General features: G+C 37.0%; 2 protein-coding genes across 5 annotated transcripts in view; one reads left to right on the top strand and one right to left on the bottom strand.

The window, feature by feature from the left end:
• Positions 1-914, bottom strand: part of tasp1 (taspase, threonine aspartase, 1) — a 30,140-nt gene extending 29,226 nt beyond the window's left edge. For both annotated transcript variants that reach the window (XM_079634965.1, XM_079634966.1), the window contains exons 1-2: positions 724-914; positions 171-364 (exon numbers count right to left, since the gene is read on the bottom strand). In XM_079634965.1, the coding sequence (XP_079491091.1) occupies positions 171-294 (124 nt within the window). In that variant the 5' untranslated portion in view covers positions 295-364; positions 724-914. The remainder of the gene's footprint in view (positions 1-170; positions 365-723) is intronic.
• Positions 915-6,526: 5,612 nt separating this feature from the next.
• Positions 6,527-13,633, top strand: part of kif16bb (kinesin family member 16Bb) — a 36,538-nt gene continuing 29,431 nt past the window's right edge. For all 3 annotated transcript variants that reach the window (XM_079634415.1, XM_079634416.1, XM_079634417.1), the window contains exons 1-7: positions 6,527-6,873; positions 7,254-7,323; positions 7,606-7,707; positions 8,087-8,203; positions 9,670-9,767; positions 12,814-12,923; positions 13,077-13,219. In XM_079634415.1, the coding sequence (XP_079490541.1) occupies positions 6,827-6,873; positions 7,254-7,323; positions 7,606-7,707; positions 8,087-8,203; positions 9,670-9,767; positions 12,814-12,923; positions 13,077-13,219 (687 nt within the window). In that variant the 5' untranslated portion in view covers positions 6,527-6,826. The remainder of the gene's footprint in view (positions 6,874-7,253; positions 7,324-7,605; positions 7,708-8,086; positions 8,204-9,669; positions 9,768-12,813; positions 12,924-13,076; positions 13,220-13,633) is intronic.

The raw sequence follows: 13,633 nt of genomic DNA, 5'->3' as shown, positions 1-13,633 counted from the left end.
ACATAAGGGTGAGAAAAGAATGACACTTTATAAAATTTCAGGGACCTATTCCTTTTAGGGAATCTTCACAATTACTCATTGCACATGTAACATCTAAACTTGTGCAGAAGCATGTTTATGCATAAATGTCTTGAATCGTAGTCTAAATCCCCAAAGGGACCCAAATTCACCTGCATGCACCAGCACAAACCCCATAGCTTCATGACGGGGGGCGGTGCTGTTCAGTACAGACCCTGAATTGTTTAGTGGAGACACAGTCTCCTTGCAATCTGTCGAGTTTTCTAGTTTTTCCATGACCCGTAATTAATGTAGCTTGCATTTTGACCCATCATTCACTCAGAATTCCAATTCAATTCTTCAAGTCCTGAAAGAAAAGAGAGCAAGATATCATACCTTCAGAATTCAACGTATATATAAAGTAATATTGGCTATTAGATTATATCTATATTTATCTAATTAAGTTAAGTTAACTTAGTAATAATGACATACACATTACCAATTACAACATTGACTAATTGAATGCATCCCTTCAAATGAAGTCTATTACTTTGTCATTTTCATATAAAACATGCATTGAGGAACACAAACGAAATAACTTACTGTTTGCTCACAAATTTATATTACATTCGCTCAGCTAAGAATCTTTTTTTTATACTGTACATCAACTACTGCCAATTTCAGTCCTACAAAACAGAATGAAAGAATGAAGACTGCAAAACTCACTCGCATGAAGACTTCAGGTGCATGACGGCAGAAGAGCGCTAGCCATACGCATTGTTCAGCGTCTCTACTGACAACATACAGATTATTACACTAAATTATGAGTGTGGTTGTATGTCTGCTGCATGATTGTGATGATGTGATGATGAGCGGCGCATGTGCTCTCGTCACACCAAAATACTTCCTGGTTCAGTGACACACGTGACCATATGACTACAGCAGCGCCCCCCTGCGGCAGAGTCATCAACTGCATTGCATCAAACAGAACCAGGAACCAGGACAACAGCGTTTTTACACAGAAAATGAAACTTTTTGGAGAATTTGTTTAACGTAAAGGTTACTTTAATTACTATTAGTATAATAATGTTTAACAAAAATATATAATAGAAAAGTATATCTGCTTGTGGAACTATAGGGAATACAATACAGTAGGCTAACGTTAGCCTATATGAAATGTAGGCCTACTTTAAAGAAAAAATAGTACTGTACATACCTTTTACGAAGCATATGCCATTTTACAGAGTGTGTTTAATCAGTTATCTCAAACATTTCTGTTGCTGCTCAAAATGTCTTCCATTATTATTGACACTGTAAGTGTTGTGTCACCCAAGCCATTATAGTCTTAAAAAACAGTGCCTAATCTATTAATGGTAAATATGTCAATAGATAAATAGGAATTGCACTAACAAAATAATGAAATTTAAACATATGCAACAAAAAAATATACTGTATATTAAATCTGTACATAAATGTATTCAATCTTATTGTCTGGTTTCAAATCAGAATGCAAAGAAGAATCAATAGCAGATAACATGGACATCCACATATCCTCACATATGTGAGGATTTATGAGCACAGTTTGGTGTTATTTATTCTAAACAGATGCTCTTCCTGTCATGTCAAGTAAACCAGCATTGGCAGTGGAATTGAAAACACTCCTCTTGGGACTATTTGCTTACATAAACGTCCTCTGACTGAAGTCAAGTACGGATGACTCCACAGTTTGAAAAACAGACTTTTTTTTAGAAAATCTAAAAATTATATCAGCAAGAAGTTAATTCAAGGTTATTGTTGTTACTCCCATTGGTGTCTCTGTGGAGAACGGACAGCAGTCTATGAGGCACAACATCCAATATTAGGTTTCAATAGATTTCTTATTAAAAAGCCTTTCATTAAACAGATAAACTCACAATCGACCAAATTGCATTAAGTTGCAGCTAGAAGAGTGTGTCTCAAAGTGTAGATTGCAGTAGGCTACTGTAATCTTACATCTTTAATTGTAATCTCCATTTTACAATTTGGTATCACATCGATCCATAAGTTCCTCTTCTAACATCCTAATCAACTAAAATACACCATGTAAATACCAAGAGCTGCTCGATTAACTGATTAATTGACACAATATTAATATTATTGTATCATCCAGACTTTGCACCTTTCGGTTCAGATTTAATTGTATAATTTATTCTGTGATCAAGTTCATACATCACACATCTTTTTAAGCTACAAACCACTGGCCTGTCAGAGCTAAAGCAAATGTATTCTGTGTTTATTATTTCCTTTCTAGTGTATTGTGATGGATTTCACTCTTGCTGTTTCTTTGTTCAATGATATGGCATTTATTGGTGCTGAGATAATTGTCTTTGCTCGAATGATTGTTCTTAATATATCAGCATTATAGACTTGTTTGCCATTCAGCTCTATGCTTTTTACAAGGCTGTCAGGAACACAATATTCTAAAATACGTAATTTAAATGACTTAAAGAATGGCAAGTGCTTTACAAGTGATGAAACAAAACCGAGACTTAATAAATGTGTAACTGACACTGTAACGTGCTCCAAGAACCAGGTTACAGTCAGGCAGATAAAAAAATTATGTTTAATGGCTCAAAACAGTAATTCATGGCTTGAGCGTAGAACACATGAGAGAGTAGAGCTTCACCATAACAATGAATCCATGAGGGCACGTTCTCACGAACATTTGAACAAACTAACATTCAGACAATAATCCGTGCAGGTAAGAAAGAAGACCATGGTTAAATAAGATAACTAATTATATAACACAACTGAGTCTAATTAGCAAGAACAAAAGAACTACAAAGGGAACATGAACTCAAATGACAATTTTCCAAATAAAAGATATGACAAAGCACAGGTTCCTTACAGTCACAATAATAACATCTAAAATGGTACAAAGTAGTTTAAATCAACATTTTCTTATAGCAATTTACGTTTTGGCAAATTTGTGGCTAATTCGAGTGAATTTGTATGTTTTGTACGATCTGCTTATACGCCCCACTGACGGTTAGGGTTAGGGTTAGGGGTCGGGTGGAGTTTCACGAGTTCCTTTGGCCACACAATCTTTAAGCTAATAAGGTTAAGCGTATATAGCTGTCTGCAGTGGAGGGGCTCAATGAAGCAGCTTCCTTCAACTTGAGATATACCCCCCACCCCCCAGTGGGACTGCTAATGATTGGATGATGAGTATGATAGCAAGATGTTTCAATTATGTTGGTGGAGTTGGGGAGGAGGGATGCCAAAACGGGTGATGCCAGAGCAAGGTGAGCGGCTGCTTATGCTGGAGTTCATTGAATTCAAAATTATCAGAACTGTTTTTTTTTTAAATAAAAAATAATATTTAGAAACACGTATATTAACATACTCTCAATGCTTATAAAGGGAAGGGTTTCTACATTTTCTTCCAAGTATTGCATCCAGATGGTTATACATTTGCCAGCTAACAGGCCTCCTTTCTTTTAATCATCTGTTCTCTTAATGATATTTGAGTTGGCTAACACCACAGTTCAATTAGTGCAGTAGTGTATATAAGGCTGGAGACATTATGTTCAACTTATGAAAGAGAGAAGAAAATAATACGAGCTGCTTTAAGTTTGGAGTAAGTGAGTTGATGGTAAGCTTGTTTGTTCTGGCAGCACTTGATACAGTAAAAAAGGGAATAACTAAATGCTTTTTTGCCAACCTAATTTGCATGATTAAGTTTAAGATATTTTTATTGTTTTCTTTGTTTGCTGTTTTATAACTATATAACTATTATAACTATTATAACTATATAACTATTTATAACTAGTTATAACTATAGTATGTTTACACTCTCAAATGAAAACAAAACCATTTACATTTCAGTTTAGATGGTAAAAGTCTTCTGCTTCCAACTTCAGATGAATGAAAAGAACATAGGTTACATACATTTTCAGTTGAGACAATTAACAGACTGGCAATCTTGTCTTTCTCGCTAGCTGGGATCTTGTGTGAAAATCTTTCTTTGACATCAGACACTGGTGTCTCAAGTCATTGGTGTCAGTCTCCATGCAGTTATTAACTTTACAGACTATTGAATTAGTCCAGACCTTATGTCAATCTCCAATCTCTCATCCAGCTTGAAGTGTTCAAACATTCCTCAACCAGAACAGATATCTGTGACTATTCTCAGGACCTCTGGACCGTCAGGGGAGGACAATCAGGAATGTGTCTTCAGAATTGTGATGAAAGAGGCCTGAAAAACACATCTTTCCACAAATGGATGGGACATCCATAAAAACAACCCTGGGCCCCATGAATTCAATTTGGCGGCCTTGTCTCTTGAAGTTTTTCTAAAAAAATGTTTTGGCAATAATACCTGAATACCTGATACCTGAAATCATGCCTTGCTAAAGCAGCAGATTGTACTTCATGGTCTGGAGCTTCTCTGAGTGGCTGCGAGGAACTATTTCCGCTGTGATCTGATGTGGTGGGAAAAGCAGAGGAAATGCTTCATCTGACACTAGGAAGAAGGAGAGTCTGTGCACCATGTGATCAGTGACGGACAACTTCCTTCCCTTTTATTCTTCTGTGATGATTGGAGAAGAAAGTATAAATCAAGAAAGAAAGAAAGATCTAAGGATAAAGAAAGCATCCCCAACAAGGCCGTGTCTCTCAAACAAACCAGAAGGCCTGCGTCAATGTGACATGTGTTGCGAATACAAAATAGGATAGATATTGGACCTACACACTGATCTCTGCCAATAGGCACACTCACAAACTGCCAAATCACATTCATATGACAGGCTCCTCAACATCCCTCTGGTAGACAGATAAAAAAAAATGATAAAGCAAATTTAACAAAAATATGATTTGTTAGTGAGTGATCTTTTATAAACTTTCATAAACATTAATTAAGATTAATATCTATGAAATGAGAAATCATGGTTAGCAGCAGTGTGTGAAACAGATAGGCCTGTAGCTCTCATCATGCAATGTCATCCAAGTAGTTGGTAGGATATTGCAGTTGTCATATGTTGTCTTTTATTATGCTTTTGTGTGTGTGTGTGCTTGTGTGTGTGTGTGTGTGTGCGTGTGTGTGTGTGTGTGTGTGTGCGTGTGTGTGTGTGTGTGTGTGTGTGTGTGCGTGTGTGTGTGTGTGTGTGTGTGTGTGTGTGTGTGTGTGTGTGTGTGTGTGTGTGTGTGTGTGTGTGTGTGTGTGTGTGTACAAACGAGACGGGTTGTGAGCTGAAGTTTAATACTCAGCATTAGCAGTCTGTTCAAATCCCTGACTCTGAATATGAGCAATATTCATATTGACACTTGCCTTGCCTTCACATAGACCGAGATACTAATATGTACTGTGGTCCAAGTTGGCCAACTTTTTATTTTCACGGCTTGATATGGTTCTCAGATTGATGTGACATCCACTGAAGAAACACTACATTATATATTCACTTTATCAGGTGGACATTCGCAGAACTCATTAAAGGAACATTTAATTACTGCCATTTGTTGTTCCTGTCCATCCCATTTTATTATCTGAAGTATTTCACACCTATCCAAGGCAAAAAAAAAAAAGAAAGAATGTGTTGCAATCACAACACTGCAATTAAACGGTTGTTATTGATAATTAAAGGGTGGATTTTAATAAACATTGAAAGTGATAAAGAAGCGAAAGGAAGAAAAATGAATTCAGAGAAATAGGAAGGGTGGGAGGAGGACAGAAAGACATTTAAGTTAATATATAAATAAATACTCTTTCAGAGCCTCAAGATGAGAATAAGTGCTTGTGTTATTGTGTGTGTGTGTGTGTGTGTGTGTGTGTGTGTATTAATGAATATGATATGTTAATGAATAATAAAATAAACAGTAAAGAAAATACGAGATAGGGTATAATTAGACCACAGGTTTTGCTGGTTTGCAAGTACCGGGCATGTGCCTTCCTATTATAACCGGAGAAAGACTGCCATCTACAGGACATGAACTTCACCTGTTTAAACCACCGAAACAAAAGAGATAATATTGAAGTGTCGTTCAATAATAAAAGCTAGAAACAAATTTCACCATGTTAACTTAACATACAACTGTAACCCTAACGAAACTGATACACTCAGTACATAGACGTGAACAGGTAAATGAGGGGCCCTTTTTCTGAATAAAATGGTACAGTCCAATTTCGTACTAGATTGTATCCGGAAATGCTGCAATCACCTGTTATTTCCAAGGCTCAGGTAGCTACTGCAGGTAAACCGGTATTAATCATTGTAGTGGTTCTACAATGATTATAAATTCTGGCATTTTTGGGGGATTATTTTTTGTGTGCCCAACACAGATGTAATTGAAAGTCATCACATTTATTACAACGGTTTTGAACTGCACACACACCATGTACCGCCTCTTAATATTCATGAGCCAATCCTGCTTCAGTGATAGGTTTTCAAAATACTTGACAGAATTCATCAGCCAATCGTTGGGCTTTTAGCGCCATTACATAATTCATATTCATTAAGAAAGTATTTGCCATTGGTTACCAAACAATGTTAATATTTGTCAATATATTTATAATCATGAGATAAATTCTCACTGAACTTGTTAGGTTGCCAGCAGCAAACCTATTTTGCTTAGAGTTTATTTTCTTATCTCTGGTAGATATGCTACGTTATGTTGTGGAGAGAAATACAGTGAGTAACTTTACAGTCGAACTCTAGTAATTAGGCTATGTGCTTTACCTGCCTGCGCTAACAGGTAGATAGGCTACTAGGTGTCTATGGAAGCGCATGCATTACAGTTATGATATGATATATAATACTCCTCGTGAAGCAGGTGAAGTGTCCTGTCATGACCCATGGCGTCTGTGCGTGTGGCGGTGCGGGTCCGTCCGTTGAGCCAAAGGTTAGTCCTGTCCGAATGCTCAGAATCAACATAAGCTAAGTAACTTATCAAACATAAGTACACAATAATGTATTAGATAACATTATAAACGTTGGTCTGGTATCTACAGATTTGATTTACTGGCAATTTGGCACAACATGGCAACTGGCAAATAATCATGATCAATTTTCTAAGACGATTAAACGCGTCTGACAAAACTGCACAATATGTCTATTTAATAAATATTTCTCACTAAACTGTTTTCCATAAGAGCATGTCTCACTTTATTATTATTTGATACAAGTCCGTGGCAGTTTATCATGGTTTGCTGTTTTGACAATAATATTTTTATTTGTCTATCTATCTGTCTGTCTATCCGTCTGTTTATCTTCCTCTCTCAGGGAGAAGGACCTTTCAGCTAAAGTCATTATACATGTGAATGGACATAAAACCTCTGTCCTTAACACAAAGGTATTTAATACATTGTTTATGTGCATTGGTTACGAAATTAACCAGTGTCAAAAATCAATCTCGACTTTTTATACCTTTAAAAAAGAATAATAATCTTCTACTCTAGTCCTATAATTATGGTTGATCTATTCTAGAGATTATTATTAATTTAATTGGCATAAATGAACAACACAATGTATGTGTTAGAAATGCCCTAATTAGGGTCAAATTAATTGTAATGTCCAAGTATCACTTTTTATCGACACTATTGCCGCAGGTCAGCAAGTGTTTTATGCTTTGTAGGAGACTGGAGAACCGTTTGGAGAGAGAGGGAAGTCTTTCTCATATGATTTCTCTTATGATTCAATGAACAGCACGAGTCCAAACTTTGTGACTCAGGAAAAGGTACAAACTCCACTGCAGTTGTCATGTGACCAGTTGGTAATAATGATAGTTGTTCCAGCGCCCATAGAACTAGCTGTTCTTATGAGTTGTTTACTGTATACAGTATGCCAAGGTCTGTTTTTCAGTGTCATTCATTTCAAGTGGAAGCACAAACAATATAAATGCCTAACTTTGATAATGTTTTTGATAATATCTGATCTGCCATTGTACATATATTAGCTGAGCTGTAACCACAGGCTTTGAAACCAGTAAGATCTCGTCAGTAAATAAAAATCCAAAATTATATATATTTATATATATATTTTTTACAGCAGATAAAGATTCCAAGAATAGCCTAAGTGCTAAAAATAGTAACTCTCTAGCTCATTTGTCATTTCAGATCTTCAAAGATCTTGGTACAGATGTCCTGCAAGCTGCTTTTGAGGGCTACAATGCATGCGTTTTTGCTTACGGTCAGACAGGCTCAGGAAAGTCCTACACCATGATGGGCAACGCTGTAAGCTTCGCATCTCATTACTGTCTCCATCTCAAGTGTAATTTCAAAACCTACAAATCACAGCTAATAACACACTCTCACTCTTCATAAGATGGCAGATGCACACACTACTCCAGTGACTGCAGAGCCTCTATTTCACTGCATGCTTCTCATGAGTAATAATCAGAAAATGTGAAAAGGGCAGCATATGAAGAACACATAATTATAACGGGTATCGGTCTGTCGTCCGAGAGACTCATTCAGATTTGTACTGATGATAATTATTCTATTCTGTCTGATATCCCCTCTTTGTCGTGGGTAGTAATTAAAAGCCGCCTTTGCAGATCAGAGGGGAAAATAGTGTGGAGACTTTATGGAGTTCTTATTTATTCAGAGTGCTGGTGAAAAGTGTGAAATCAAACTGTCTCAAGTGTGTGGCTCAAGTGCGTCTGAAGGGCAAAAGCATCAATTCTTTGTCCTAAAATGTGTGCTATGCTATAATTTTAGTAAAAAAAAAAAAACTTTTTAAAGATTGATGTGGGAATTATTTCACCTATACTAGCTTAAAGGTAGGGTAGGTAGGATTTATATAAAAACTTTTTACCAAATTTGATTAAACTTTCTATATATATCAATGCATAATTAAAATGTAAGTACTCTGATAAAAAGAGTATAAAAATCGAGTGACTCTAGACCGTTTAATCTTCATTAAACACAGCTCATTATTTCCATTCGGGACGAATCACAGGATTGGCTTGCGCGACTGTCACTCTCCGTCGCCATGACTACCGCCGTTATTACTGGCTCTGCCCACGTGCGCGCAGTCGCGCACCCGTTTTTAGGTGGGAGTGAATGGAATTAATGAGCTGTGTTTAATGAAGATTAAACGGTCTAGAGTCACTCGATTTTTATACTCTTTTTATCAGAGTACTTACATTTTAATTATGCATTGGTATATAAAGACAGTTTAAACAAATTTGAATAAAAGTTCTTTTTAGACAATTCTGACCTACCCTACCTTTAATGTACAAAACTGTAGACAATAAGTTACATTGATGCCACATAAATCACATGCGCACATTCGTAATTGCATGTCCTTCTTAAATGGTACTACACGTCTAATGTAAATTCTACAGTGTCTTGATTGATCAAATAGTTTTCCAAAACATGTAAATTGTCATCATTTACTGTCTCTCATATGCCATTCTAGACCTCTATGGCTTTCTTCCCTCTGTGGAACTCAAAAGAAGATATTTTAAAAAATGGCTCTAATTTTCTTTGTCCATACAATGAAAGTCACTGGAGGTCCAAAATGCATGGAATGGACAAATCTGTTAAAACATTCTTCAAAATATTTTTGTCAACGATCATAACACATGGGTTATCTCTTATTGGGTTCAAACCTGCGATCTTTCAGTCTAGTTCCTCAACCACCTGACTACATTTAACAGCTAAGTGAGCTGAATTTTCTAATTTCCTTCTTTCAGGGTGATTATGGACTGATTCCACGGATCTGTGAGGGGCTGTTCCACCACATCAGTGGAGTGTTGCAAAGAGATAAGGCATCATTTCACATGGAGGTCAGGTATGAGCGCAATATTTCTTGGTAATGGCATAACCACTGCTGCGGGAAAAGTGCCAAAGAAATGAGTAACATAAGTAATTCTGACGTGTCCAGAGAGCTACATACATGACCACAGTTGTCAACGACCATCATTTGCTCCATGGGGGTTTATTGTAGGATAATGAACCCATCAAAATCCCAGGGAGAAGGACAGACAGATTACAGTGTGTCCATTCTGGCAGCTTGTCCTTTCTTATGGGCATTGTAAGATAGCAGGACTCTAATTACGACCAGATGATCAGGAAGGTCAGTGTTCAGCTTCCGTCTGCTTCCGCCTCAAGCGGTTATCGCAGTGTCTTCTTGATAACAGCCCATGCGGTAGATTAGATGAGAGAGATGAGAGAGACAGAAAGTGAGACCAGGGGTGTTACATCACCTTGTTGTCACGCGTCGATTAACCGGTGGGAAAATTTCCTCAACGTCACATCCATAGACTAGACATGTTATTTTAAACATAGATATACCGGCTGTCACAGTTCAATTACACACTGAACATGTTTATTCACTACTGTTCAAAAATGTGGGGTTGGTAAGGTTAATTTAAATGCACAAACAGTAAATAAATACAGTAAAAACAGTAATATTGTGAAATATTATATTACAATATTGGTAACACTTTAGTTTAGGGTCCAATTCTCACTATTATCTAGTTGCTTATTAGCATGCATATTACTAGAATATTGGCTGTTTATTAATACTTATAAAGCACATATTAATGCCTTATACTGCATGACGATATTCTACATCTCTTAATCCTACACAATACCTAAACTCAACAACTAACTTACTAACTATTAATAAGCAGTAATTCAAAGTTTTTTGGGGCAAAGTTTGTAGTTAAGAGTTAGTTAATAGTGAGAATTGGACCCTAATCTAAAATTTACCACAATATATATTTTTTAAAATTAAAATCACTTTTCTATTTTAATTCTATTTTAAAATGGAATTTTCAGCAGCCACATTTCAGTCTTCAGTGTCACATGATCCATCAGAAATGATTCTGAAATGCTGATTTGGTGCTCAAGGAACATTTCTTATTATTATCAATGTTGATTACTGTACTTAATTTTGATAAACTGTTGCGAATCATCAGACTCAGTGATCATTTGCAGCTTTTATTAAGAATAGTCAAACAGGTAGGATAATCAACAGCAGAAAGGGCAATGGAGACAATGCAGAGACAAACCAGAATGACAGGCAGAGGTCGAGGCAGGCGGCAAGAAGCAAGGTCCAAGTCGGGGCAGGCAGAGAACAATCAGAAACGAGATAAACAGTCCAAGATCAGAGTAAAAGAAAATCACGGGAAATAACGGTCAGAAATGATGGCCAGGGCAAATCAAGACTTCGCAGAGGTGTGGAAGTGGCTTTTGTGTGTGTGTGTGTGTGGTGTGTGTGTGTGTGTGTGTGTGTGTGTGTGTGTGTGTGTGTGTGTGTGTGTGTGTGTGTGTGTGTGTGTGTGAATGAGGTGCAGGTGTGTTGCGCAATCAGTCCCAGGTGAGAGGCATGATGGGAATTAGAGTTCGGTAAGGATGATTAATATTCCGGAGACCGATCCCTCCGGTGGTGCGGAGGCGGTACGGGAGCCTCCTCTGTAACAAAAACGTGAAACTTCTTTTCAGAATTTTTTGGTGAATAAGAAGTTCAAAAGGACAGCATTTATTTGAAATAGAAATCATTTGTAAAATGTTCATTTCTTGATTGATAAAAGTGTTAATAAAAATAAAAAAAAGACAAAATGTTCAGACCCTAAACTATTAAACAGCAGTGTAGGTCTGTTAAATTGACAGTAGGTTAGTATGTTTGACAAAAGAGCTAATAAAGTCCATAATGAAATGTATTCAGCTATGTAGTATCCCAGAGGCCTTGATTAACAACAATATTGTTCGAAAATATATTTTCTGTTGCATGTTGCAAAATATTGACTGTTTGCATTGCATCTACAGTACATTTCAATGCAAGTTCTTTGCTTGTGCAGACTTCTGGATGTGTAATAAAGGAAGCTACCGAGTCATGTCTTTTGCCTGTGGTATGAGGTCTTAAATTACAGTTTCTGTGTAGTAAATCGATTGCCATTGCAGTTAGGATTGCTGCAGCAGAAAAAAACAATAAAAAAATATTGGTGACTAAAACCCAATCACACCCCTGAGTGAGACCTGTCTTTATCAATTGAAAAAAAAACCCTGGTTGATACTTACCCATGGCTTCTCTTGCATGCGACTGTAGTGTCTAAATGCCTGCAAGAGGTTTTTGTAGTTTAACTACCTGGATTCCCTCCTTTAAACAGTGCTCATTCACAGGGGACAGTTCTAGCAGTAGAGGCATTCAAAATGTCTGACTGTCACATTTTAATTAGTTCACTGTTGGTTTGTACTGAGCTCGAACTGATACTGTCTCTCCCTCTCTCCCTCCAGCTTCATTAGGAGATGAAGAGGGACCAATCTGTCTTTCATTTCAGGAGCCTGTTTAAACATTCATATTTCTCAGACAGCTCGAAATAGGTTTATCGTCTTGTGGGATTTTATTTCTTTTCTGACTGGCGAGACTTTCTCCCCCTCACTCACACGATTGCTGTAATACGCAGCAGTATAGAACAACAGAGCTTATTCAGATTTAGGGAAAATGTGTAGCCTCTAATTCCTTGTCAAGTCGCTGTGTTCCATCAAGCCAGCATTTTCGATAATTTTATTCATGTACAATGAGATTCAAACAGCGTCAGGTAATTGATTTGAGTTTTCCAGGCAATTGCTTCACGAGCGATTTAGTCAAAACAAAGAAAATGTAATAAGCTAGCAAATGAGCTATTAAACCAAAATATAAACTAAACCAGTGGTATTTAGCAAAATTGCTGGAATGTGGCTCATTTAAAACCAGACTTATCGAGACTGAGTCACTGTTGAAGTTTTTGTGGCGGCAACATTTCATCCCATTATATCCTAAAATAGGAGCTAATGTTTCAAGAGCAAACTATCACTGCTTTGTTCTTGTCTTTGATGCTTTGTGCTTCCAGCTACTTTGAAATCTACAATGAGCGAGTTCGAGACCTCCTTCCCAGCACAGAGACACAGGGCTGTGAGCTGAGAGTAAGAGAACATCCTAAAGATGGAGCATATGTGGAGGGTAAAATGTCTACAGAAACAACACCTCACATCGTGATGATTGAAAACTTGCTCACTTTTTAATGATACTTTACTGATCGCTTAAACAACGTTATCAGAAATCCAATAAAAACAGTTGTTTACTGTATGTTTCTCTTATATCCTGTATGTCAAGCCCTCTCCAAACACCATGTGCAGAGCTATACTGAGGTTGGCCAGCTAATGCACGAGGGCAACAGGAGGCGTGCCACTGCCAGCACAGGCATGAACCATGTCAGCAGCCGATCCCACGCTATCTTCACCATTCGCTTCATCAAGGTCACAAGTCCATTTACCCTCTGCTGAATGCCATCTGTCTCTTTGTTTGTACATTTGTTCAGATAGCTTTCGCAGCTTGAAGTTATCATCTCCCTGTTAGTATTATCCACTGCTTTCTCCATTTTCTGTGTATGTTGGGGATGTTTGGGTAATGATACACAGATGTTAATGTGTCAATGGCTATGTTTTGGAATACTAGATTACTGCTTTTTGGACAGTATTTCATATATTAAAAAATAGATGGCTATTTATAACCAGGAAAAAGTTCATCAGTAGGCATTATTCCACAAGAAATCATCTTATTTGATGTTTTGAGTGGCTTCCAAGTGATCTGAAAATAGATATTTTTATTTTTATTCTGTTTTTATTTAAACAGATAAGATTTATATTCCTTATAGTTTATCTATCACACTG

This window comes from Phoxinus phoxinus (genome assembly GCF_949152265.1).
Source record: "Phoxinus phoxinus genome assembly, chromosome: 14".
In the NCBI taxonomy this organism is placed as follows: Eukaryota; Metazoa; Chordata; class Actinopteri; order Cypriniformes; family Leuciscidae; genus Phoxinus; species Phoxinus phoxinus.
The sequence above is the reverse complement of the archived record's forward strand: the minus strand, read 5'-3'. Positions and strand labels throughout refer to the sequence as shown.